This window comes from Haliotis cracherodii, unplaced genomic scaffold (assembly GCF_022045235.1).
Source record: "Haliotis cracherodii isolate W230 unplaced genomic scaffold, xgHalCrac1.p SCAF_10, whole genome shotgun sequence".
Classification (NCBI taxonomy): domain Eukaryota; kingdom Metazoa; phylum Mollusca; class Gastropoda; order Lepetellida; family Haliotidae; genus Haliotis; species Haliotis cracherodii.
The window spans coordinates 11,818,945-11,846,916 of record NW_027266265.1 but is presented as its reverse complement, the minus strand read 5'-3'; the positions used below and the strand labels follow the sequence as shown (position 1 = coordinate 11,846,916).

The window sequence follows — 27,972 nt, the reverse complement described above, 5'->3', positions numbered from 1 at the left end:
TCAGACAAGGACCCGTGACTTACATACTCAACTCAAATGATATTAATACCTGTGTTAACAATTCCATTGGGTTATTTGGGAATTCTGTCATATCAGGGGTGTCAGTGGGAGGGAAGTGGCGGTGAAGCAGGCTGAACATTCAAACCACTCCTGGGAAACCCATGCTCCAACCACTCACGGAAATCCACACTCCAACCCCTCTGGAAACCTATGAACCAACCGCTCTGGGAAACCGACCCTCCAACCACTCCAGGAAACCTACATTCCAACCAGTCTGGGAAACCAACACTCCAACCACTCCAGGAAACCCACACCCCAACCACTCTGGGAAACCAACACTCCAACCACTCCGGGAAACCAACACTCCAACCACTCCCGGAAATCAACACTCCAACCCCTCCGGGAAACCAACACTCCAACAACTCCGGGAAACCAACACTCCACCCCCTCTGGAAACCCATGCTCCAACCACTCCGGGAAACCCACTCTCCATCCACTCTGGAAAAAACTTGCTCCAACCACTCCAGAAGACCCACCCTCCAACCACTCCTGGAAACCCAAACTCCAACCACTCCGGAAAGCCCACGCTCCGTCCCACCCAAGGAAAACCCACGCTCCAACCACTCCAAGAAACTAACACTCCAACCACTCCAGAAAACCCATGCTCCAAAAACTCTGGGAAACCCACACTTCAACCACTCCTAGAAACCCCACTCCAACCACTCTGGGAAACCAACACTCCAACCCCTCTGGAAACCCATGCTCCAACCACTCTGGGAAACCCACACTCCATCCACTCTGGAAAAAACATGCTCCAACCGCTCCAAAAAACCCACACTCCAACCACTCCAAAAAACCCACACTCCAATCACTCCGGAAAGCCCACGCTCCGTCCCACCCCAGGAAAACCCACACTCCAACCACTACTGGAAACCCACACTCCAACCACTCCGGAAAGCCCATGCTCTGTCTCACCCCAGGAAAACCCACACTCCAACCACTCCAAGAAACTAACACTCCAACCACTCCAGAAAACCCATGCTCCCAAAACTCTGGGAAACCCACACTTCAACCACTCCTAGAAACCCCACTCCAACCACTCTGGGAAACCAACACTCCAACCACTCCGAGAAACCAACACTCCTACCACTCTAGGAACCCCACTCCAACCACTCTGGGAAACCCACACTCCATCCACTCTGGAAAAAAACATGCTCCAACCGCTCCCGGAAACCTACACTGAAACCACTCCTGGAAACCAACCCTCCAACCACTCCCAGAAACCCCACTCCAACCACTCCAGAAAACCCACGATCCCACAACTCCGGGAAACCCACACTTCAACCACTCCTGGAAACCCCACTCCAACCACTCTGAAAACCCATGCTCCAACCACTTTGGGAAACCCACGCTCCAACCACTCCAGAACTCCAACCACTCTAGGAACCCCACTCAAACCATTCCCGGAAACCCACACGCCAACAACTCCCTGAAACCCACAAGGCCGTGGTATGGCGTGGACAGGTAACTCTGCAAATCATATTTCTCATCACCTGACCACCCCCTCCCCATCTTTGCTACCCCACCCCTCCCCTTGAATGATGAATGAGGATCAATAAAACCAGTTTCAGAATGATTACAGTCTAAAGTATATACATACTCATGCATACGCTTGCATTTTTCATCAGTATTTCGGGCTTACAATACAAGTTACTGCACCTCTCTTTGATGAAGAGTATAGAGTGAAGTAATTATTACTGTGAACACTCTTTTCAACAAGCACCTCACCTCTATTGATCATGGGATGACAATTAACAAATTAACAAGTGCAATCATAAAAATAAAGCTAGCTAAAGTAATAACATAATTCATAAAACAAAATCCATAAACAAATATATATCTAACTGTATATCTGAATAAAATATTGGTATAAAATAAACTTGATATTCTGTTTGATCTTCTCTGCAAATAATACTGAACACTGACTATCATCACTGTTGCAAGAGCTCATAAAGAATTTCATACCTTAAAAACTGCCACATGTAAAACACTGACATACAGCATAAAAGGAGTTCTCACTGAACAAAAAATGATGCTTTGTACATTTCTAAAGACAGACTATGCATGGGTAGACGGCAGTTCTAGCAAATCAATAACATCACAGAAAACAATGGAATACAGACAAAAGTTCACTAGCGAAAAAACGCCATTGAGAATAAAATATTATATAAGCCACTGACCACAGTGCAACATAGTTCCTTCCCTGGAAGGAGTGAGTGAATGTTGTTTTATGCCACAGCCAGCAATATTACATCTTTATCATGGCTAGAAAGATCAGTGGCTGACAGTATGAGCAAAAATTGTGTAGTCAGGTAGACGACACATAATCAGTTAGGCCACACATATCAATGAGCTGATCCATTCTGGCCAGTTCTTATTTTTAGAACTATTATGGGTAATGGGGACCTATTCTGACCAGAGCCCATCCCTCAAAGCAATCATAGCGCTAAGACGATCGGAATTTACCACAGACTTAGTACAGTCACAACGCTAACATCGCTTTGAGGAACGGGTTGCAGGAAGCCTCACAGGTCCTCTAAATGTCATCTAAAGGAAAGTGACATTAATATTAAAACAAGGTTTAAGTGATCGTTTTGCATTGATTTTTCAACAGTTCAATGAAACAGGACAAAGGTAGTCTAACATCATTCTTGGAAAATACTGTACATGCCAACTTGAGACACAAACATCTCTGTACATGTTTGTGGCTTTATTTCCCTCTAAAACACCGGCCTATGTGGCATCCTGGGGTGAAAGTTGAACAAATATGACGACATATTTAAAAGCGTTGCTGCTGGATCCGGTCTTTCAGAAATAAACCCATTACAGTATGTGAAGGTGGCATTCCCATGATGCTCTCTCTCGAACCAATACGTCGTATTCAGGAACTGCACCTCATCCAGTGTTAGATTCCTCATCGTCTGGTTGCTATGGAGGTCATGATAGATAAGTGTCAAATTCAAATCTTTTCCGAGTATAAGAAAACAGTTGCTGTGGTTGTTGAGATGGGACAAGACGCGGTCAATGATGATGCCCATGGCGAGGACCATGAGCAGACAGACCACAAACACGCCACGCTTCAGTAGCGTTTTCTGGAGGTCGGTCAGCTCGTCAGACTGACCACTGCGTACACTCTCGAGACTGCTGTAGGTGGACAGCTGGATGTGGTCAGCCTCCATGAGGTCCGTGTCTGACATTGACATTGGGCGGTGTAGAGGGGATATGTCTGGAAAACAATGACATCATACAAAGAGGATACTATATGAGTGTTTATGTCCTACTATGTTTACAAAACAAGTGTCTAAATTCTGGTATTTCCCGAGCAAAAGTGAAATAAGATTCGAACGTCAACAATGCTGTCCGGATGATGGAAACAATACACTGTTGTCTCGTGACGTGAAATGACCCTATGGTTCATATGATTTTTATGAACTTCGATATGTTTGCCCTCTTAGGTAATAAATAGAGCTAATCAGGACAGACTTGCATGTGCACAGGTTGAACAGGCTGAAATACTTTGTGTGATAATTAGATCCATTTGTCACCTGCCCGAAGAAACACATTAGTATTTCAATTTTGACATGGCAAGTTACTGAAGTCACATAAAAGATTAAGTCCTCATCAGATTCTTTGATTCTCAAATAAGAAATGACCATCACAGTTCTACTGGACATAAAATATTGCATCCTACACATATTGAAAATTGACAGAAAAAAGAATGGCTTCTTGAATAATTAAATTTATCAATATTGTAGATTTCATGTTACATATAACTGACATTTCTACCCTGGAAAGAGACACACTCAAAGTTCAATGAATAATCTAACATCAAAGCCCCATCTAAATAGGCTTGAGTGTTATGAACATATGCAGTGACATGACATCAGTAAAACTCTTGGAAATCATGTGAAGTGTGCCCCATGATGCCAGCCCTGACCCCCCTGTTCTTGTCTGGCCGCTGTTTGGAATTGTGTCAATTTTGAGTGAGTGAGTATGGTTTTACGCCGATTTTAGCAATATTCCAGCAATATCACGGCGGGGGACACCAGAAATGGGCTTCACACATTGTACCCATGTCGGGAATCGAACCCAGGTCTTAGGCGTAGCGAGCGAAAGCTTTAACCAGTAGGTTACCTGACTGCCCCGTGTCAATTTTGAAAGCATACCATCAAATGATAGATTTACAGAGCTATGATACCATTACATTTAGTTTACATGATCACCCATAAAATAGTGTATAATGATACAGAATGTTTCAAAAGAGGTTTTTCACATCCCCGCTCCTCTTCTATCTCCGTTAGCACAGTTCTAGACTGGTATACACAATATCCCTACAACAGATACATATTCATGCTGAATCTATTCAAGCCAGTGTTACGTATGAATACCTTTATCTGTTGGTTCTTGGTCGCTGCCTGTAGCACCAGCACGGTTTTGAGCCTGAAACAGATCATAACTAAGGTATGAACTTGTTATCTCTACATCACTGAGGTAGAATCTTCTAAACCACACCTCTATGTCATGATAAAAAGGGCAAAAGTGAGCGTGGCTCACTAATAGCCCCGACCCGCCTAGTGTTAGTAGTTTCAAATTAAATAATGGATAGGGTTTATAAAAAAAATGGAAAATAAATAAAAATAAAATTTTCTTTTGACTGCACCCCTCCATATGACACAGATTATATGTACTAAGTTTGAGATGAATCCACTGAATAGTTTAGGAAAAATGGTGCGGACAAAGTTTTCGGATGGACAGACGGACAGATGGACGGATGGAAGCTTGGTATAACTATATACCCACGACCTAAAAGGTCGAGTGTATAATTAAATGATTTCATCCTAAACAAAACTAGTATTTGTCACAGAGTGACGAAATATCCCCCGCCTGTACACCATAGTACCAAATATGAAGACAATCCAGCGATTAGTTCTTGAGATATTGTGGCAACACCGTTTTCCAACTCCAAAAACAGATTTGCCTGCTGTGACCTTGAAAATGGGGTCAAGGTCACCAAATCTGACAGGTGTATGCGGTGTCTGTATATACACCATAGTACCAAATATGAAGACAATCCAGAGATTAGTTCTTGAGATATCGCGGCAACACTGTTTTCCAACTCCAAAAGCAGATTTGCCTGCTGTGACCTTGAAAATGGGGTCAAGGTCACCAAAACTGACTGGTGTCTGCGGAGTCTGTATATACACCATAGTTACAAATATGAAGACAATCCAGAGATTAGTTCTTGAGATATTGCGGCAACACCGTTTTCCAACTCCAAAAGCAGATATGCCTGCTGTGACCTTGAAAATGGGGTCAAGGTCACCAAAACCGACTGGTGTCTGCGGAGTCTGTATATACACCATAGTTCCAAATATGAAGACATTCCAGAGATTAGTTCTTGAGATATTGCGGCAACACCGTTTTCCAACTCCAAAAGCAGATATGCCTGCTGTGACCTTGAAAATGGGGTCAAGGTCACTAAAACCAACTGGTGTCTGCGGAGTCTGTATATACACCATAGTTACAAATATGAAGACAATCCAGAGATTAGTTCTTGAGATATTGCGGCAACACCGTTTTCCAACTCCAAAAGCAGATATGCCTGCTGTGACCTTGAAAATGGGGTCAAGGTCACCAAAACCGACTGGTGTCTGCGGAGTCTGTATATACACCATAGTTCCAAATATGAAGACATTCCAGAGATTAGTTCTTGAGATATTGCGGCAACACCGTTTTCCAACTCCAAAAGCAGATATGCCTGCTGTGACCTTGAAAATGGGGTCAAGGTCACCAAAACCGACTGGTGTCTGCGGAGTCTGTATATACACCATAGTTCCAAATATGAAGACAATCCAGTGTTTAGTTCTTGAGATATTGCGGCAACACCGTTTTACAACTCCAAAAGCAGATATGCCTGCTGTGACCTTGAAAATGGGGTCAAGGTCACCAAAACCGACTGGTGTCTGCGGAGTCTGTATATACACCATAGTTCCAAATATGAAGACATTCCAGAGATTAGTTCTTGAGATATTGCGGCAACACCGTTTTCCAACTCCAAAAGCAGATATGCCTGCTGTGACCTTGAAAATGGGGTCAAGGTCACCAAAACCGACTGGTGTCTGCGGAGTCTGTATATACACCATAGTTCCAAATATGAAGACAATCCAGTGTTTAGTTCTTGAGATATCGCGGCAACAAACAGGTGGGACGTACGGACGGACGTACGGACGGTCGTGAATACTATATCCCCCGCTTCGCGCTTTCGCGCGGCGGGGGATAATAATGATAACCAGTGAGTCAGTTGGGTTTAACACCGTTTTGAACAGAATTTCTGTTACATCCCCATATTTCATCTTGGAGGATGTCCAAAGTGATCAAGGTGATGCAGGTGTCAGACATTTACCATTTACCACTTTAGTGAAACTCATGAGCAAGATCATTGTGCTGAGAAATCTAGATACATAATGAGAGTGAATCTCAGATTCAAACCTACGATCATAGGATTCTGGAAACAACTAAGGGCTGCACCTTTGCACAGCAAATTGCTCACCTTTGACGACTGTGCCGTCTGCGCCCGCTATACAAATAAAATGGAACATGCAATCCACAAGTCTTATTCCATCTTGTGGAATGTGACTGTATGCTGGTTTAGTGAGTGAGTTGGGTTTATTGCTGTTTTCAACAGTATTCCACTTATATCACGGCGTGTCAGCATGGTGTGGGGGGAAAGTCTGAAGTGATGCAGGTCTAAGACATTTACCACTTCAGTGAAACCTACGAGCATGAGCATGGTGCAGACAAACCTAGAAACATAATCGGGCAAACAGTTATAAGAACCCACAATCATAGGTTTCTGGCGTGCCCAAGGAACGCAACTCTACACAGTGAATTGTAGTGCCTTTGACAACTGAGCCACCGGTGCTGCCCCTGCAGGCTGTTTCAATGAAGGTCCAGGTCCAGACTACACTGTTTGTATACTTACAAGTTTCGACTGTTTGGTCCAGTCTGTGACTCCAATCTTGATGAGGAAGGCCATAGATTGGAGGAACACGGAGAGAATCAGAGCAGACCACATACCTGTAACACAACCAACATGTAGGTGTGAGTCGGGCTTTGGCAACATCTACAACAACAGCTGAAGTTGATTGTCGTCATGACGCTTGAGACAAACATGAAACTACTGACAGTGATGAGGTTCAGCTTTCCGAACAAAAAAAATAATTAAATTCAAACCTTGAAAAAACAAATTGATTGTTAAATGCCCCATTTCTTACCAAGGGAATTATTTGTTGCACTTTGCCATGTTTTCTAATATCAAACAGAACGTATTAATCAGATCTATCACCTCTAGTCGAGTGAGTATGATTTTATGCCGCTTTTAGCAATATTCCAACAATATGAGTGAGTGAGGGAAAGAGGGAGGGAGGGAGGGAGGGAGGGAGGGAGGGAGTGGGTAACAGGTATTGACACTATTTCTGTTGTATTACGGCATGTTAACTTCATGTGGGTGGTAAGACTGCAGAGTCACGTCTTGGAAAGCCACAAGCCAAATGCTGACAAATCAAGAATCATCATTGGGGAATAAAAAGAGACTAAAAAGTAAATTAATGTAAGATATTATTGAGTACCTTCAAGTCTTAAGAATGTCTTGAACATGAGCAGCGCACCAATCGGCAGAGCTATAACGTAGTAGGAGAAAAAGTTCATGGTGGCGCCAAACAACTGCTTGCCAGACCCTCGCAACACGCCACTGCAGACACCCTGTCGACAGAGGATACTGTCAAATACTACAAGACTACAATGAAAATAACAATAACTCTCACTCATAAACCATCATCCTCATCATCCTCATCCTCACTCTCTCTCTATCACCCTCATCCTCATCCTCATCATCATCATCCTCTCTCTCTCTATCATCCTCTTCATCATCATCATCATCATCATCATCCTAATCATCATCATTTTCTCTCTCTCATCCTCATCATCCTCATCATCATCATCATCCTATCTCTCTCTCATCCTCATCATCCTCATAATCATCCTCATCATCATCCTCTCTCTCACTCTCTCATCATCATCATCATCCTCATCATCATCATCCTCTCTCTCTCTCATCCTCATCATCCTCATAATCATCCTCATCCTCTCTCTCTCATCATCCTCATCATCATCCTCACAATCATCCTCATCATCATCATCCTCTCTCTCTCTATCATCCTCTTCTTCATCATCATCATCATCATCATCATCTCTCTCTCATCATCATCATCATCATCCTATCTCTCTCTCATCCTCATAATCATCCTCATCATCATCCTCTCTCTCACTCTCATCATCATCATCATCCTCATCATCATCATCCTCTCTCTCATCCTCATCATCCTCATAATCATCCTCATCCTCTCTCTCATCATCCTCATCATCATCATCACAATCATCCTCATCATCATCCTCTCTCTCACTCTCTCATCATCATCATCATCATCATCATCATCATCATCCCATTCTTATTGCACCCTAGTCAAGCTCAAGATGCTTAACACCTTTTACCAACGTCAACAGATCAGTGTACACGTAAATTGCATTCAAAGCTTCCTAGGAAGTATGATACTGTATTCAGAGCACAAACTGTGTCTGAAACTACTACCCAATTGTCAGAATCAATATTCAACATTTTAACATTCAATAATATATCTGGTCTTTATAAATCATTGCTGACATTTGTCACCACTTGAAACAGAACCACAAAATATCACTATGATTAAGTAATGAAGATACCTGCATGTCTGCTTATACATATTAATTGAAAGTAGGGCATACCAGGAATATTACTTTCAGTACTTTCAAAGCGGTGAATAGCACTTTAAATAGAATTCTTTCAGGTGGTAATGTGAGTATGCTGCAAATGCTGTTCAATATTGACAATACATAGTCACCTGCCTGCTGGAGTTACCCAAATTGTAGCCAGGTGATCGCATCTTATTGATGATGTTTATCGCACGAAAAATGGATATTTCTTGAAACGCGCATTTCGCAATTTTTGTCATTACTGTAAGTAATATTTCTTAACGGCAGAAAGTCTTGTTTTCACCTTCACCCTCATATCAACTTACGATTAACAAAAAATAGAATGAACACATGAACTCGGGGCGTAACAACTACAATACAACTCGAGTATCATTTTTTAGGTCATTTATCAATCGATACAAAAAAATGTTTATAATGGTGACATTTTATATCGATGCAATTACTTGTAATACACTATTTTCTGTACAAGAGTTCTCAATGTATCTTTTCACTGATTAAATCAAACAAACAAATAATATGTTGGTTTGGCTACCGCTACTATTGTCAATATTAAAGCAATGTTAGAGTTGGTGGCCATAAGACAATGGCCTGTTACATGAGAAATACTGGTGTTGTCATCGGTGTGTTCACACTGAAAGCAGACAGGGGCTTGAATTGTTGGTTAAAGAGCCTCAGTGCAAACCCGAGAGTATTGACGGTAAAACCTCCTCGACCCAGTACAGGTGATGCTGTATATATAGCTCACCTGAGTGACCAGGTACAGGTGATGCTGTATTCATAGCTCACCTGAGTGACCAGGTACATGTGATGCTGTATTTATAGCTCACTCGTGTGATCCAGTAGAATGAAACTGTATTTATAGCTCACCTGAGTGACCAGGTACAGGTGATGCTGTATTTATAGCTCACCTTAATGACCAGGTACAGGTGATGCTGTATTTATAGCTCACCTGAGTGACCAGGTACAGGTGATGCTGTATTCATAGCTCACCTGAGTGACCAGGTACATGTGATGCTGTATTTATAGCTCACTCGTGTGATCCAGTAGAATGAAACTGTATTTATAGCTCACCTGAGTGACCAGGTACAGGTGATGCTGTATTTATAGCTCACCTTAATGACCAGGTACAGGTGATGCTGTATTTATAGCTCACCTGAGTGACCAGGTACAGGTGATGCTGTATTTATAGCTCACTCGTGTGATCCAGTAGAGTGAAACTGTATTTATAGCTCACCTGTGTGACCCAGTAGAATGTTACTGTATTTATAGCTCACCTGTGTGACGCAGTACAGTGATACTGTATTTATAGCTCACCTGTGTGACCCAGTGCAGTGATACTGTATTTATAGCTAACCTGTGTGACAGTAGATTGATACAGTATTTATAGCTCACCTGTGTGACCCAGTACAGGTGATACTGTATTTATAGCTCACCTGTGTGACCCAGTACAGTGATACTGTATTTAAAGCTCACCTGTGTGACCCAGTACAGGTGATACTGTATTTATAGCTCACCTGTGTGACCCAGTACAGGTGATACTGTACAGTCAAGTCCCGTTAATCCGACATCGATGGTTGCGTATGATTGTGTCGGATTAACGAGTATGTCGGATAAACAAAATTTAGTAGTATCAACGTTCGTGATCGAAAATCAGACAACTACACGATAGATAAGGATTCAAACACATTATAAAAAATATAAAATATATATTCATATTGTTTTGTTAAATTGTTGGCGGAGTATGTTTTCTAATCATTCAACCTCTAAAGTTTAACACAAAACAACAGTTACGGACTGTTTGACAGATTCAAAATACTTTAAAACGCATATTCTGGAATGGAAGTCGCAACTTTGAAACTGGTACCCAAAGCTTAAGAAAGCTGCTTTCTAAGTGGCTAACGTCGACTTCCTGTTGGTCATTTCATTGGTAGGTCATAGTTTGCGAAAGGTTGTTCTGACGTGACTTAATGGGATGTCCTCATCGATAGCGAGAACTTGTATCTGATTTTAATAAGATTGAGGTAATCTAAGCATGTGAATTATCCTGTTTTCTTTATTTAAAGCATTAATTGTTTATTGTTAAGCAAGTTTATTGCTGCAGCTTTGTAATATGCAGCTACCAGCCGACTCGCCTCGCATCAAAACACTGGCTCGCGGGCAGATGACCACGGAGAACGCTGATCACGGTGTTGGATTAACGAGACTGATTAATGAGTGATTTCGGTATTTCGTTGCAAATTAGGTGTGTCGGAGTCGGAGTGCGAGACTGTCGGATTAACGGGTCTAAATAGCACTGATTTAATCGGTTCCCATCATTAGTGTCGGATAAAGCCGATTGTCGGATTAACGAGTGTCGGATTAACGAGACTTGACTGTATTTATATCTCACCTGTGTGACCCAGTAGAGGTGATACTATATTTATAGCTCACCTGTGTGGCAGTAGATTGATACAGTATTTATAGCTCACCTGTGTGACCCAGTACAGGTGATACTGTATTTAAAGCTCACCTGTGTGACCCAGTACAGGTGATACTATATTTATAGCTCACCTGTGTGGCAGTAGATTGATACAGTATTTATAGCTCACCTGTGTGACCCAGTACAGGTGATACAGTATTTACAGCTCACCTGTGTGACCCAGTACAGGTGATAATGTATTCATAGCTTACCTGAGTGACCCAGTACAGTGATACAGTATTTATAGCTCACCTGTGTGACCCAGTACAGGTGATACAGTATTTATAGCTCACCTGTGTGACCTAGTACAGGTGATACTGTATTCATAGTTTACCTGTGTGGCATCAAACAGATGGAAGAGAGCAATCATTGGCAGAATTTGAATTATAAGGTCGATCACAGATCTGGAAGAAACAAACACTTAGTGTCAATACATGAATGAAAATGGCATGAATGAGCCTGCAGGTCCCAGTTTATTACGTATGTGACAATAAATCCTGGTAACTATTCATCACAATACACTATGTGCATCATAATATAGTATATACAGGACTATTGGCTCCAAATGAGAATGGTAAATATTATCAATAACTCAAAATCAGTATTAGTCTATTAAATATCAACATGCTACACGACAATGAATACTGGTTCCCTGTACCCAACAATATCTGCTGTTTGCTATTTATATTCCCATCAATGGAAAAACTATCGTGTTGTGTACAAGGTGGCATCTTGAAAAGAGGGGGGCACAATGGTAGGGGGAACAGCACAACAACGCACATGCTACACATCGGTACTGGGGATGAAAGAATAAGAGGTGTCGTCTCATGATAATTTTAAGCGCAATCTGACTCGCTCATGCCACAGCCCATAGACCTTCGAGCCAGGTGTGCCTCAAGCACAGATAGTTTACTTACTTCTCATTAGTAAAAGCTAGGGGAATGACTCGTCGTAGTAAAAGCAACAGCAGTGCCACAAATAAAGCTAGGACCCCTGAAAGTAGACATGGTCAAGGTCAGGAACGTCAAGGCCAAGTATGAAAATATTTTCCAACTGTACAGCACATATGGTCTATATACAGCGATAGATAATTAAGAGTGCTTTAGATTTTATTGTAATTAACTGTAATTGGTCTAATTACAAAGAGTGATTGAAATCTTTTGAGCCTCACATAGAAAGACTTGACCTGGAGACATTGGAATGATTCATTTTTCAACATAATCCCCACATTGATACACTTTTGCCAAACATGTTGGAGGAATTTTATCCCAGTTTCATAGAAGTCCTTCCCTTGGCTGTCCATAAGGTTCTCCACAGCTGCTATGACGTCATTCAGTTGATGGGATAGTCCTTGCCTTCTTTGGGGGTGGTGATGTGAAATGCTTCCATTGTTTCGATTTTTGTTTGGACTCTGATAGCTGTTTCACAAATAGTTGCCAGAACCTTTCTGGATGAGCTCTTAACAGCTACATTATCATGAGACATGTTGTGCCTGATGCATTTTTTATCTGACGCCAGAAGCTTTAGAACTCAATGAGCTGATACTTTCTTCAATGCCAAAGTTTCCATGACAATGGAACATAATGTCTCCTGGAAAATGCTTTCTGAATTAGCAATATGACACCAGTCATTAGCCAGTTGGTCATCACCGTATTATGGATTCTGGTGTTGCTGACAACACAGGCCTTCCAGACAGGGGTCAACTCTGCTGCACACCTCTTTATAGTGGCATTCGAATGAGCATCCTTTCCTGGTGTTGTTTGTCCACTTTCCAAAGCTCACAGTTTGTCCACTTTCCAAAGCTCACAGACCTCTGCTTTTCTTACTTTCTTGTCACAGAGAAGGATTTTGCTCAATTGACTCAAGTTCATGTCATCAGGATACAATAAAACATTTCATTCTTATGCAATCCCTTCTTTGTGGGGCTCAGAACTTATATTAACTTTACAAAGGAGCAATACAGCATTCAATACTGGTACAAATAACTTATACTGCAGGGTTTTTTCTTTAGATTGACGTACACATGATGGAGATGGAGACATGGGCGGCTGTCATGGCTTCCATAGGGTTGCCCTCTCCAAGATGGTTGCCCACACGGACACTGGAAGCAACAGCCATTCCAAGTGCAAACTGAAAATACATTTATTACCACTGTACTTTTTTAGCTAGATTTTTTGTAGGCAGAAATGATGCTTTGCAAAGATATACAGGGATATCCAACACTCACAAGGAACACCCAACACAAACCAGGAACATCCAAAACTCACCAGAAATATCAGACATTCACCAATAACATCCAACACTCACGAGGAACATCCAACACTCACCTGGAACATCATTTGCTCAACAGGAACATTCAACATTCACCTGGAGCACCCAACACTCATCAGGAACATCCAACGTTCACCAAGAAAATCCAACACTCACCTGGGGCACCCAACACTCACCAGGAACAGTCACCATGTACCAGGAACATGAAACGCTCATCATTATGCTCAACACTCACCAAGGACACACAACACTCATCATGACACTTAATTCTCACCATGAACATGATGACGGACAGCTGGAACACTATCGAATGAGTTGCAAGTTCCACACCACTCAGCAGACCTGCAAAGAGATACATCCTTCAAAACTAGCACAGTCTGGGAGAACCAGTTTCGTGATAACAAAATATACTACTGTTTTATTATTGTTTAACGCCGCACTCAGCAATATTTCAGTTATATGACGGCGGTCTGAAAGTAATCAAGTCTGGACCAGATGATGCAGTGATTAACATCATGAGCACCAATCTACACAATTGGGATACGATGACATGCATCACCCAAGTCAGCGAGTCTGTCCACCAGGTCCGCCTTTTACAGCAAGCATGGGTTGCTGAAACCATTCTACCCCGGATCTTCACGGATCTACAGACACAATTTCTCAATACCATCATTCATGTGACTAAGCATTTACTTGAACTGCACTTTCTGCGTTCAATCTAGTTCCAGTTACATCATTTAGTCTGAAACTAAAATACAAGGCAAACAAGACCATCTTACTACATTTCAAGGGCATTGAGTTTACTACACTTGGCAGAGCAAGCACCTGCATGGCATGAAGAAAGCCAATTACATTCATGAGGGGGATAATGCATTGATAAAATATACAAGCCCTCTCAAGTGGTCAAAGTGTTCCCTTTATCTATAGTACTCAGAACGTACAGACAGCAGAGAGACAAACAGACAGACAGATGTTAGCTAACAACCTGCCAAGATCACATCAATCTCCAAGTATCACAATGTTAGCTACCAACCTGCCAAGATCACAACAATCTCCAAGCACCACAATGATAGCTACCAACCTGCCAAGATGACAACAATCTCGAGGCACCACAATGTTAGCTACCAACCTGCCAAGATGACAACAATCTCGAAGCACCACCACTCCAGACACATCATGAAAAGTCCAGGAAGTGCCAGGCTGAAGAATACTTTCCACTCTGACAGACACTGCACGGACCAACCTGAAACACCCAATCAGTCAGGGTAAATGATCATAGTGTGTTATATCTACAGACAGATACGAACCATTAGGGTAAGGATACCACTGCAATTATTCTTGGTAATTACCAGTGAAAATAATATTTGCTTGCTTTGTGCCAATTGGCTAGTTCAGATTAAATGTTTTATTTCCTTCATTGTTTAAAAAGCAGCCCATAGCAACACATCATCATGTCAATGCATATGCTCTATCTAGCTGTCTTACAAGACTAGGTGTCCTGCTCTATCTAGCTGTCTTACAAGACAAGGAGTCCTGCTCCATCTAGCTGTCTGACCAGACTAGGTGCCCTGCTCCATCTAGCTGTCTAACCAGACTAGGTGTCCTGCTCTATCTAGCTGTCTTACCAGACTAGGTGTCCTGCTCTATCTAGCTGTCTTACAAGACTAGGAGTCCTGCTCTATCTAGCGGTCTAACCAGACTAGGTGTCCTGCTCTATCTAGCTGTCTTACAAGACAAGGAGTACTGCTCTATCCAGCTGTCTTACAAGACTAGGAGTCCTGCTCTATCCAGCTGTCTTACAAGACTAGGAGTCCTGCTCTATCTAGCGGTCTAACCATACTAGGTGTCCTGCTCTATCTAGCTGTCTTACCAGACTAGGAGTACTGCTCTATCCAGCTGTCTTACAAGACTAGGAGTCCTGCTCTATCCAGCTGTCTTACAAGACTAGGAGTCCTGCTCTATCTAGCGGTCTAACCATACTAGGTGTCCTGCTCTATCTAGCAGTCTTACCAGACTAGGTGTCCTGCTCTATCTAGCAGTCTTACCAGACTAGGTGTCCCGCTCTTTCTAGCGGTCTTACCAGACTAGGTGTCCTGCTCTATCTAGCGGTCTTACCAGACTAGGTGTGCTGCTCTTAATTAGCGGTCTAACCAGACTAGGTGTCCTGCTCTATCTAGCAGTCTTACCAGACTAGGTGTCCTGCTCTATCTAGCGGTCTTACCAGACTAGGTGTCCTGCTCTTAATTAGCGGTCTAACCAGACTAGGTGTCCTGCTCTATCTAGCAGTCTTACCAGACTAGGTGTCCTGCTCTATCTAGTGGTCTTACAAGACTAGGTGCCCTGCTCTATCTAGCGGTCTTACCAGACTAGGTGCCCTCTATCCAGCTGTCTTACCAGACTAGGTGCCCTGCTCTATCCAGCTGTCTTACCATACTAGGTGTCCTGCTCTATCTTGCTGTCTTACCAGACTAGGTGCCCTGCTCTATCTAGCTGTCTTACCAGACAAGGTGTCCTGCTCTATCTCGATGACTAACCAGACTAACTGTCCTGATAGATCTTGATGACTTACCAGACCAGGTGTCCTGATAGATCTTGCTGGCTTTGATGTACCCAACATGGAGAAACACCACTGCCCAGAAACTAAGGCCAATAGCCAAACTTGCTCCTCTGAAAGAAATTGGTCTCTTATCAAAATCAGAATAAGAAGTTGTCAATAGTCCACACCCAACCCACACCCATTTTTTTAATATGTTTATGAAATCTCCAAATGTAAAGTATATATACACTGAACAAAAAAAGTGAGGCATTTTTGCTGATATTTTATTGTGAAGAATGAGCACCCAATTTCATAAGAATATTCCCCAAAATATTCATGATTCCTAACTTTCTTGTCCAGTAGAAGTTATACTAGGATTTATCCAGGATTCTAAACTAAGTGCCCATTTCAGGCAAAGTGGATAAAAAAATCAGTATTTTGGTGGGGACACCTAATTTTCCTGTTAGCTAGTAAAGGCAAAGACAGGTAAGATGCAACCCTGGATGACTTACAAAATGTGTAATAGAATCCTTAAAGAAAAGAGAGAAAAAGATGACTAGAATCATTGCAAACAGTCCAATTAGACAGAACCACAATGACAAACATGTGTACTGGGCTTCTCACATCAGTTGTTGCATAATGATTAAAAATGAAATAGTGTTCAATGCGGCTGGCATACACAAGACAGAACATGATTGTTACTTACAGCAACTCCATCTTGAGCCAGAACAGGAAGAGGGCAAGAAGAGCAGCATTGAGGAGGTTCCCGGCGAGGAGGATCAGACATGAGGGGATCACAACACTCTGCAACAAACACACAGTCTAAAAAAACAAATACAACATAGTAACAACCACACAAAACTGTAACACACCCAACACTGTAACAACCACACAAAAGTGTAACACACACAAGACTGTAACAAACACACAACACTGTAACAACCACACAAAAGTGTAACAACAATACAACACTGTCACAACCATACAACACTGTGAAAACCATACAACACTGTCACAACCATACAACACTGTCACAACCATACAACACTAGAACAACCATACAACACTAGAACAACCATACAACACTAGAACAACCATACAACACTAGAACAACCATACAACACTAGAACAACCATACAACACTGTCACAACCAGGGGTCCGGAAACCGTTATATGCGCCGGACATGTCCGATTGGGAATCTCAAATGTCCGGTTTAAAATATTGCTTACCGGACATTTAAATTTTTCTGTGCGGACATTTTAAAAAGTATTGTCCGGACATTCGTAAATTTTGACCGGACATGATCAACAGTTAGGACTCAGCAGTTTCTGTCTGCAGTTGTAACACAATGAAGATTATCTACACTGACAAGCTTTGTTTGTTTTAATTGCTGTAAATACATCGTACCTACTATGATAGTCCAATCGGTCAATCACTGTAATAGGCAATAAACTGAGTTGACACTGATTAATCGAGGATTAATTACTGAGAACATCTTGTTAATTTGAGTAAAATGTGTTTACAACTGTACATAAATATCTTGCATCATCGATGTACCTCATTATCCCCACAATGCTACGATACGTAACCTCAGACAAAAAGCGAAAGCGTGAGGACAGCCAGTCGACCAATGCAGATCAGTCAAGCGGATCTGCCAAACCCTCAAAGTCTGAATGATCATTTTGTCATCATCGTGGCTCACGACTTTCACTTGGTTGACATACAATGAGGATTTGCAGATTTTATTGTTTTCAGTAGCTAGTTGTATATTGAATCTTGATTGACCGCCATTTTGCTTTCTGTGACGATCGATATCAAATTTTTTTTATGGTCAATAATTAAGTACAGATGAAAAAGTATTCAAATAACTATTGCTATCAACGATAGTTTAGGATTTATGATTATATTATCTGTCTTGTTTTTAAATAATCTTTAGTTTAAAAAAAAAAAATTCCCGTGACGTCACGTGATAACCAAATATGGGATAATAGTCTCGATCCAAATGTTACAACGCGTACGCTTGAGCAGACTCATGAATATTAATTAGGCCGTTCGCAACGTTGACAGATCGTTATTATGACAGAAACAAACGTATGTTTTCCAGATATATCTAAATGATATTATTTCTTATTAATTGTCCGGTGAATTAAACAATTTAAATTGAAACAATTCATAATTCATCATATTATGAATACGTAACAACTTGTAATTTGTGTGTAAAAAGTCGTACTAAAACACGCTGTTTGAAGGGGGCGTGGCATAAATGTAAATGTCCAATTGGGATTTTAAATTTTCCGGACCCCTGGTCACAACCATACAACACTGTGACAACCATACAGTTCTGTAACAACCATACAACACTGTGACAACCATACAACACTGTCACAACCATACAACACTGTCACAACCATACAACATTGTAACAACCATACAACACTGTCACAACCATACAACATTGTCACAACCATACACCACTGTAACAACCATACAACACTGTCACAACCATACAACACTAGAACAACCATACAACATTGTCACAACCATACAGCACTGTAACAACCATACAACACTGTCACAACCATACAACACTAGAACAACCATACAACACTGTCACAACAATACAACATTGTCACAACCATACAACATTGTCACAACCATACAACACTAGAACAACCATACAGCACTGTAACAACCATACAACACTAGAACAACCATACAACATTGCCACAACCATACAGCTCGGTAACAACCATACAACACTGTAACAACCATACAACATTGTCACAACCATACAACACTGTGACAACCATACAACACTGTCACAACCATACAACACTGTAACAACCATACAACACTGTCACAACCATACAACACTGTGACAGCCATACAGCACTGTAACAACCATACAACATTGTCACAACCATACAACACTGTAACAACCATACAACACTAGAACAACCATACAACATTGCCACAACCATACAGCTCGGTAACAACCATACAACACTGTAACAACCATACAACATTGTCACAACCATACAACACTGTGACAACCATACAACATTGTGACAACCATACAGTTCTGTAACAACCATACAACACTGTGACAACCATACAACATTGTAACAACCATACAACACTGTAACAACCATACAACACTGTGACAACCATACAACACTGTCACAACCATACAACACTGTGACAGCCATACAGCACTGTAACAACCATACAACACTGTCACAACCATACAACACTGTCACAACCATACAACACTGTCACAACCATACAACATTGTAACAACCATACAACACTGTAACAACCATAATACACTGTCACAACCATACAGCTCTGTAACATCCATACAACACAATAACAAACACAAAATATTGTAACAATGAATGAATAAATATTGCTTTATGACACATCCCAGTAATATGACAGCTATTCATGGCAAGACATTGTAACAAACACAAAACAGTAACATTCTGCCATATGATGTTGGGATATGCTCCGTAACAGCCTTCCAATATGAGGAGGAAACTGAACATACAGCTGGAGCCAAGGCTTGTAATCTGACAAATTAGTTCAAGGAAACAGAATATATGAATTATCAGCTTAAGTTAATCAAGGAACTTATCTCTTAACAAATATCATTTTTGGCAGTGACATTTGATAAAAGGGTCAACATACATGATAAAAAATATTTGTCTTACCTGGGCCTGAAGGTACTTGCTTAACACACAATACAGTGCATTTGCCTGAAAACAAAGACCACAGTAAATTGATGGAGTGTCTCCGTTTGCTGTTTAATGCCACAGTCAGCAATATTCCAGCTGTATGATGGCTACCTGTAAATTATTGAGTCTGGACCAGGCAATCCAATGATTGATACGAAGAGCGGGCAAAAATCAATGCTATCAAGGTATGATGACATGCTAACAACCCAGTCACACAGCCTGTTCACCCAATGCATTAAGTTCCCTCTTCAATTTTTTCTGTACACGCCCAGACTTTGCATAAAAGTGAGAGAGTTTGATTTTAAGCCGCTTTTAGCAATATTCTACCAATATCACGGCAGGCGACACCAAAAATAGGCTTCACACATTGTACCCATGTCGGGAATCGAACCTGGGTCTTCTACGTGACAAGGGAACGCTTTAACCACTAATCAACAGCCCCTCTTTGCTTTAAAGCAAAAAGGTATATAATGAACATCATAACTGTAAGACAATTAAAAAAACGTGCATTCACTGACATACTCCATTTTTAAAATTATGACACAGTTACATTAGGAAATACGTCATTTCTAGATGATAGCATTAGTGAGTGGCCGAATGCAGTCAGCTATATTTCACAGTTTGTTGTTTAATGCTGCACTCAGTTATATTCTAAATTTAGATAGCAGCCCATCTAAATCTGGACCAGACAAACCAGTGATTGATATTATGAGCAACAATCCATGCCTTAAGGGTACAATGACATGCAATCAACCAAATCTATGGTTGATACCACGAGCAACAATCATTGTCGTTGGGGCATAAGGCCAAACATCATCTCCCCCAAATTTTGTCAACATATAGGAGGTACTTGGGACCTGTTCTTCACTGTAGCACCAATTGGGAAGTTAACATCAGTCAACGACAGGACAATCTTCTCACTTTAGGTTAACCTAATCAATAATAATGATAATAATAATGAACCAAGTGAATAATCATGGCATTACATCATTATTACCCCAGTTTATGGAAAATAGTGAACATTCATTCTCAGTGCCCTGGGGAGTATACAAGATAATGCTAATGATGACATAAACTCTAGGAAACACACTTACTGGGAGAATTGGAATATAGCACAGTGCAAATTGTCCAGCCAGGCTGAAAAAAAATCAATTCAAATATATTATCAGAGCAGAGAATACAGCTTTACATGAAATAAAACAAGAAAAGTATTTTCAAGTACTTTTAAAAACGATCTTGCCCCTTTCATTGCAATTTCTAGATTTCCACAGAAATCATAACATACCACTATGAATTTCCAGTTTCAAACTTCAGTTTGGTGAAATGCATGCCTCACAGCAGATTTAAGTACCTTGTCTAAAATGCCTTTTACACTGTAAAATCATTACTTCAAGCCTCATGACATCTCTTCAAATTTGATGACAACACTCTTGGTTTGCAGTCTATATTGCAAGACAACTTAAAAACAGAAAGTTCTAGGCTTCCAGCTACCTTAAAATTAAAGTTATATACACTTCCGATTGAATGACATCACTTCTGTCTGGGCAAAATATGTGTCTAATACAAGACAACTGAAAACAGAAAGTCACATGCCTCTCGCTACCTGTTATCAAAACAGCTCTCTGTTTTTGTAGTTGCTGAGAAGATTCTCAAATGAACCAAGTCATCAAGCCTGACAACTCTATCCATTTTATGGCCTGTTACGACATGCAGAGGTTATTGGAGCCATTTATTCTAACCCAGAATCGTTACAAACACGCAAACCACGGTGCTACCCCCAACTTGGAAAGCAGCACTGACACCATACTTACTTGGCCACCACAGGGTCCTGTCCAGTGGCCAGGAGAACATGTTCAACATTGATGAAGATGGCCCAGCATGGTATACACAGCAGCAACAAGACAACCAGAGCTGGAAGTAACAACACATACGTCACGACACTTGATAGGGACATTGATACAATGCATACTGTGGAACATTTGGCTTTTCTTGTCCAACAAAATGTTTGTCTTCATTACCTGATGAAATGAACATTTTCTGGTGTACATCCGATTTTGAGAATCACCACTAGAAAATAAAAGGTTTGGTAACACCAGGCCTTTTTTCAACTTGAGAAAGTTAGTACTAAAATGCCCGAAAACTGAGAGATTCAAGACCACCACTCATGAAAATCAGGAAAATCTATCAGGTCACAAGATGAGATAATTAATTTGACAAAGATAGGTCAAGTATTCACATATCCTCAGGACTATCCTCACAAAAAACTGTGGCATAAAATAACCCAAGGGATTCCATTGAGGAGCAGTTTCAAAAAGTTCCAGGACAATAGTTCCTGTTGCCATTGTAGCAAGAGAGACTCAATAGTGTCTGTTGCCATGGTTACAAGACTCATTAGTTCCTGTTGCCATGGTAGCAAGAGAGATCAAATAGGTTTTGCTAGCATAGTTGCAAGAGAGACTGAACAGTTTCTGTTGCTGTGGTAGCAAAGACAGGCTCAATAGTTTTTGTTGCCATGGTAAAAATAAAACTTGATTTCCTTGGGAAATGATCATGGCTAGTCTTTGAATTAAAAAATAAAACTTTAAAAACTATAATCAAACAACCCTAGTAAGTATTTGCCACATTAACATGCCAAAACTGTTATTAAGTAAGGCCATAGTTTTGAGGTCACAGATAACAATAATTGGCATAATCCTTCAAATCTGCCAATTACTGACCCTTTAAGATAGAAAAAATATTGACTCAATTAAATACCAGCAGTAATTTGTGTGTGAATAATCCTGTCAAAATTATATTTTTGCAGGAATGTGCTGGGATATTGCGTGAATCTCGCCATCACACGGCCTAGATTTATCACTGAAATTATCATATGGTATGTGTCGTAATGGTCATGTAGTAAATTATAATCTGACAATGGTCCTACTCACCTTTTTGTAAAACAATACCAAGATTTCTTCTGTTGGAGCTGCCATAAGTCTGAAGAATAGTAAGACAAACTGATGTGGAAGTGTCTGAGGACATACAGGAACAAGTCTGTAATTCCAAATCCAAATACATGATGGTCACGGGATCAACAGAACTGTACATATCAAACAACAAACTGAATCTATAGAATCGTTTCCACTCTGATGAACTAAATTAGAACATCATGAAGCATTAGAACATCATGAAGCATTACATACTCCAGTTATATAGCCTTTCCAATGCAATCTCACAACAACTGAACAGTGTAAATCTGCAATGACATACGATTCCTTTCACTTTTATAAGTAAGGTAGCAAACAGAGAGTGTCTTTTTAAAACACTTCAGTCAGGTATTCTTTTCATTGTATACCAGTTCTGACTTCATAGCCAATTAAAAGGAAAGAAGAACAAATAAAAATATAAAAATTGCTTTTTCGTTCATTTAAGAAAGTAATTTCTAATGTATGAAATTCATTGTGTAAATCACACATACAGGACTAGATATAAGTTATTACAACAAAAGGCACTCTTATATCTCTAAAAAACAACAAATTGTGTATAGGAGAAACAGAGCGATATAAATATAGGTAGGCTATGCTGAGTTTTATTGATCATGTCAATTAGTGCTCCCCGTCATTCCTCCTGACCTGAGGGAAGAGAGTATCACAAGCTGATGCTAGTCCAACCATCACAGACAGCCCAGTCACATTGGTCATCTGGAAATACATCAACCACAGATTTATCAAGGATTCTACACAAAGTGCCCTTGGAAGGCAAATCAGGGAAAAATCATTATTTTGTTCAAAATTGGGAATTTTTAAACCTTCCTATTTTCCTAAATTCTGATGTATTGTTTTAATGCATTCGTTCGTTCGTGAGGGAGGGAGCAAGTGAGTGAGTGAGTGAGTGAGTGAGTGAGTGAGTTTACTTTTACCCTGCTTTCAGCAAGATTGCAGCAACATCACAGCAGGGAAAACCAGAAATGGGCTTCACACACTGAACCCATGTCGGGAACCGAACCCTGGTCTTCGGCGTGGCAAGAGAACACTTTAACCACTAGGCTCTCATGAAAATAGACACTCCTATCCAACTATTTGTATCTGCAACTATTACTGAATTAATCCATATTAATTAATCAAGATATGATGAGCAGTCACAAATGATGCAATTAGAGGTGAACTCACTGTTAGGCCAAGGGCTGCCGCATCCAGCTGAAGCTGCCCAAGATGCCCAACAAACATGGAGGTGACGAGGAACAGCAACTGCTGGAAGAAGGTGGTCACAGTCTGGAATGAAAAGCCAAAGAAAATAACATGACAGAGTCCGAAGTTCCTTCTATTACAGTGCCGATGCCACAATTTTATATTTTACAATAAATTCTATATTTATATACATATCCTATCTCAAACTATACATTTCTCATTCTTCTTTCGATCCTAAGTGGAAACATGCCTAAACAAAGGTTTCCAACTTCTAAACAAAACAATTCACCCAAACACACCCTGCATCTAACCCACTCAGCCACTGAGGCTTTCTGCTGAAATTACATTATGTGTTAATGTACATTATTTGGCACCCATAAAACAGCTACAAAGTGATATTTATCATCCATTAGGATATATTCCAATGCTCAATAATTCTTCTATGTAAACCAATGTATGTTTCATATATTTGTGTTATCAATGTGTTATATCTACTACTCAAGGGAAGTTCAAGAGAAGCAGATTCTTTCATTGCATGACAGATTAATCAGTAATATGAAAGAATCTGGTGTTCTTTAACACATAAGGAACAAATATGATTTATTATATGCAAAACTGGGTGCCTCATATCTTGACATGGTAATACAATCTATCACAATGTGTTTCTGACTATTACCTTACATACACATTATACATGCATACAAAACACTTACAATTGGCCATGCTATGGCGATTAGACTCTTGAATTCTTTCTTATATCCTAGTGGGAAGAGGCGCCTATAAAGTCGTCCAAAACAATCACAGCCACATCTTGACTTGAACCAGCTCAAATATTTGGGTCCTGTACATAAAATCTACATTGTTCATACATAGCCTGGGCTAACATTCAGACTAAAACAAAATGATAATTGCATGAAAAGGGTAAAAGGGATAAATGGCCACATTTTCACCTTTTTTAATTTAACGTAGGCTTACCATGTTCACTCATTCACCGAAATAATAGTGTTATTTATAGTTCTATAGATTTTTTATCATAATTTTTTATTAAATCAATAAAGCAGACACATGAAATAAGTAACATGGTTCACACAATTTTTTAGCAACATTCATCTAAAGCACTTTCAAGGCCTCGAAAGCAGGAAGGTCCTGTGCATGGTTTAACAATTCTAGTCTACGAGCCAAACTGTTCATGCATGAAAAACAATAAATTGAGCTTATTACAAATATTAAAGACTGCATGTCTGCATGTGTTTCATCAGAGACCACATAATATGGTCTCTGGTTTCATTAATGAACATCCTTGATGTGCTTGAAATGAGTGGGCAGGTTTTCACAAAGGCGACATGCGACCATTTAAATCATAAACATATCACACTTAAAAATCATCGTGTTTCTCTCTTAAGGAATACTTCCGAGAGAGTTACGGACCTATAAGTCGATCTGCTGAATGATCTGGATACATAAATCAAAATGATGACGATTTAAGGTTGTATTATACACTTATTCTCAATAATGTATTTCTACCGGTAATAATCTGGAATCTGTAAAAACGCCACAAAGGTATCTTATTTTAAAATTTTCAGCTTATTAAACCGCATTAATTATGAATGAAACAAGCGATAGTGACCCCGATCGGCGAAGGAATAAAGCGTGGTTGATCCATGCAAGAAGGCAACGTCGCTTCCTGGGGATGACACCATAGACAGTGGTTCGCACATGACACCATCGTCGGCGATGTCGTCCATTTCACCCACACAACCTCACGGCTGAAACCTTTTGACAAGTACGCATTGAAGCTCTCTGCGACGTTGTGGACGATACGGTTGGTGAGTGTACGAAGCGACGCCATGAATCTTTGCGTGGAGCTCAGAATGTACTCTTTTCACCTCCATATTAAAGAGTTATAAAAGCGTGCGTAAAATGTCTATTGTAGAAACGTCTACACGATGTCCCCATCGTCATATTGAAATCAAGGCATATATAATTATTGTTTTCTGTGCCTTAAGTTCCGTTGTTGGAAGAATGTAGATGGTGGTTACAATGAGTGCCTTGTTAGTGTTATCGTACAAAGATTGTGCGAGAATACATATCACCAACAACACATTTGAGTGAGTGAGCGAGTATGGTTTTACGCCGCTTTTAGCAATATTCCAGGAATATCTCGGCTTCAGACTTCGTACCCATGCGGGTAATCGAACCCGGATCTTCGTCCTGACGTCGGCTTCACCACCGCCCACCGCTAGATGGAACATTTCTGGGTTACAATCTACTCGACTTATTCCGCTAACCTAGACGACCAGAGTAGTTTGTATGGCCGAGACTCGATTAAAATAAGGTCACCGCGTTGTATTTGAAATATTGCTGATTTAAAATAATTCACTGCCTTCAGTTTCATTTCTTACATAATGTACCATTTGGAAGCAACATGCCGAATTTGTTTTACAAATTATGTGGCCGGTATTTTCCACAGCACTTTGTTGCACTGACGTAGCTGTGAAGTACATTTGAGAGAGGAATATTTTTTATTCAAAGATTTCATTGTAGCAAGTGAGTAACATACACACGTACGTTACATTGAAATACTTTTTGTGATTTTGTTATTTTTATACGTATGTTCTAAGGATCATACATAGAAAGCTTTTTGCCGAAATCAAAGATCATTATAATCAATATTGGATGTCAAAACATAAAATAAAATTTACAAAGCTGTGGCTACAGTATCTGATGGCACCTTATGGTATTATATCAAATATAGTTTCTCAACCCCAGACCTTTTTAATAAGTGAGGTGTGGTGAAATTGGGTTAAATATTATTGCACTTCTATATATACATGTATGACGCGGCCGGGGATCGAATCGCGGACCTAACGCTCTCCGAGCGGACGCTCTACCACTGGACCACGAGGTGGTCAACGAGGTTATGGATGTTGTGGCTTTAAACCAAGTCTCAACCAAGAAACTACATGCAGGGTATAGCTTCATTGCATTTAATACGTATTGCATGGCACGAGGCCCTTCCCTTTCAGATATGCTGTATATCTCAAATTGGGGGTGGATACAGCCATATATTTCAAAATAACTTTGAAGAAATCAAAAATATTGCTGAAGTAGTTTTGAAATTTGAAATTTCGAGTTTGTTTAAATTTTAGAATAAAGATAATAATAATGTTTTGAGGAAGACTTTCGGATCAAATTTCAACCCAGGTAACCTGAATTTCATTGTTTAATCCCTGTAATGCGACAGGCAGGGTAACAACAAGTACCATCTTTTAACGTCTTTTTGGTATGACACCCGACGTGGGTGTGGGGTGGGGTGGGGTGGGGGGTGTCCGGGTAGACGTCCTATTGGGCTACAGAGGTGGTCTCCTCTGGTGAAGAACTTACCTTCCTTATCTTCAGAACCACTGACATCCGACGAGTGAGTTGTCTTCTGGCAATTTGACTTAAGTTCAGAATTGACATTGACTTCATTGTCGACGGAGTTGTTTCTCTTTTCATCTTTTACGTCTTTTAAGAGAAGTGAATCGAGTGTGCCGTAGTTTGGTGGCGGTTCCCGGAGAGCTCTATCTGTAGGCATGTCGAAGGACTAATAAATGTTTTTGATAACAAATATGTATTCTGAATTCATTTTATTCAGTAATATAACAGTTCTTTACCTTTTTGTTAACAGCATGATTTAAATCCAAGCTGTTTCCACAAAATAACGTCTCCTTTATTGGCTGTTTTACCATTCTGACAAAGGTTTACAGCTGACTGACGTTTATATATCGAATATGCAACATATCTCAACAGCACTTAGCGAAACACACATTGTTATACTGCTGACATGAGTTTGTGATGCGCATAATCAATTTTCATAATACATTTGGAGCTGTTGAACTGAATATTCATAAAATGTATACACATACCGCTCAATTATTTCGAGTTATTTACTA

The 27,972-nt window shown here is 40.4% G+C and overlaps 2 protein-coding genes across 3 annotated transcripts; one reads left to right on the top strand and one right to left on the bottom strand.

Moving 5' to 3' along the window:
• The first annotated feature begins 161 nt into the window (after positions 1-161).
• LOC139448216 (proteoglycan 4-like) lies at positions 162-1,082 on the top strand. Its single transcript, XM_071229738.1, has one exon. It carries the CDS (start codon positions 162-164, stop codon positions 1,080-1,082), a length of 921 nt encoding a protein of 306 aa, XP_071085839.1.
• Positions 1,083-2,527: 1,445 nt separating this feature from the next.
• On the bottom strand, positions 2,528-27,527 carry LOC139446417 (multidrug and toxin extrusion protein 1-like). 2 transcript variants are annotated; one of them, XM_071227751.1, is made up of 19 exons: positions 27,422-27,527; positions 24,751-24,878; positions 24,020-24,121; positions 23,483-23,551; positions 22,799-22,847; positions 21,683-21,782; positions 20,966-21,008; positions 19,848-19,892; positions 16,840-16,937; positions 16,167-16,264; positions 14,727-14,840; positions 13,872-13,939; positions 13,348-13,456; positions 12,244-12,319; positions 11,661-11,730; positions 7,689-7,821; positions 7,043-7,137; positions 4,449-4,500; positions 2,528-3,286 (listed from the first exon to the last, which is right to left on the bottom strand). In XM_071227751.1, exons 3-19 carry the CDS (start codon positions 24,074-24,076, stop codon positions 2,781-2,783), a joined length of 1,782 nt encoding a protein of 593 aa, XP_071083852.1. In that variant the 5' UTR covers positions 24,077-24,121; positions 24,751-24,878; positions 27,422-27,527; the 3' UTR covers positions 2,528-2,780. The 2 variants fall into 2 exon arrangements, with proteins under 2 accessions (XP_071083852.1, XP_071083848.1); XM_071227747.1 differs by lacking the exon at positions 27,422-27,527 and adding an exon at positions 25,665-25,782.
• Positions 27,528-27,972: the final 445 nt, after the last annotated feature.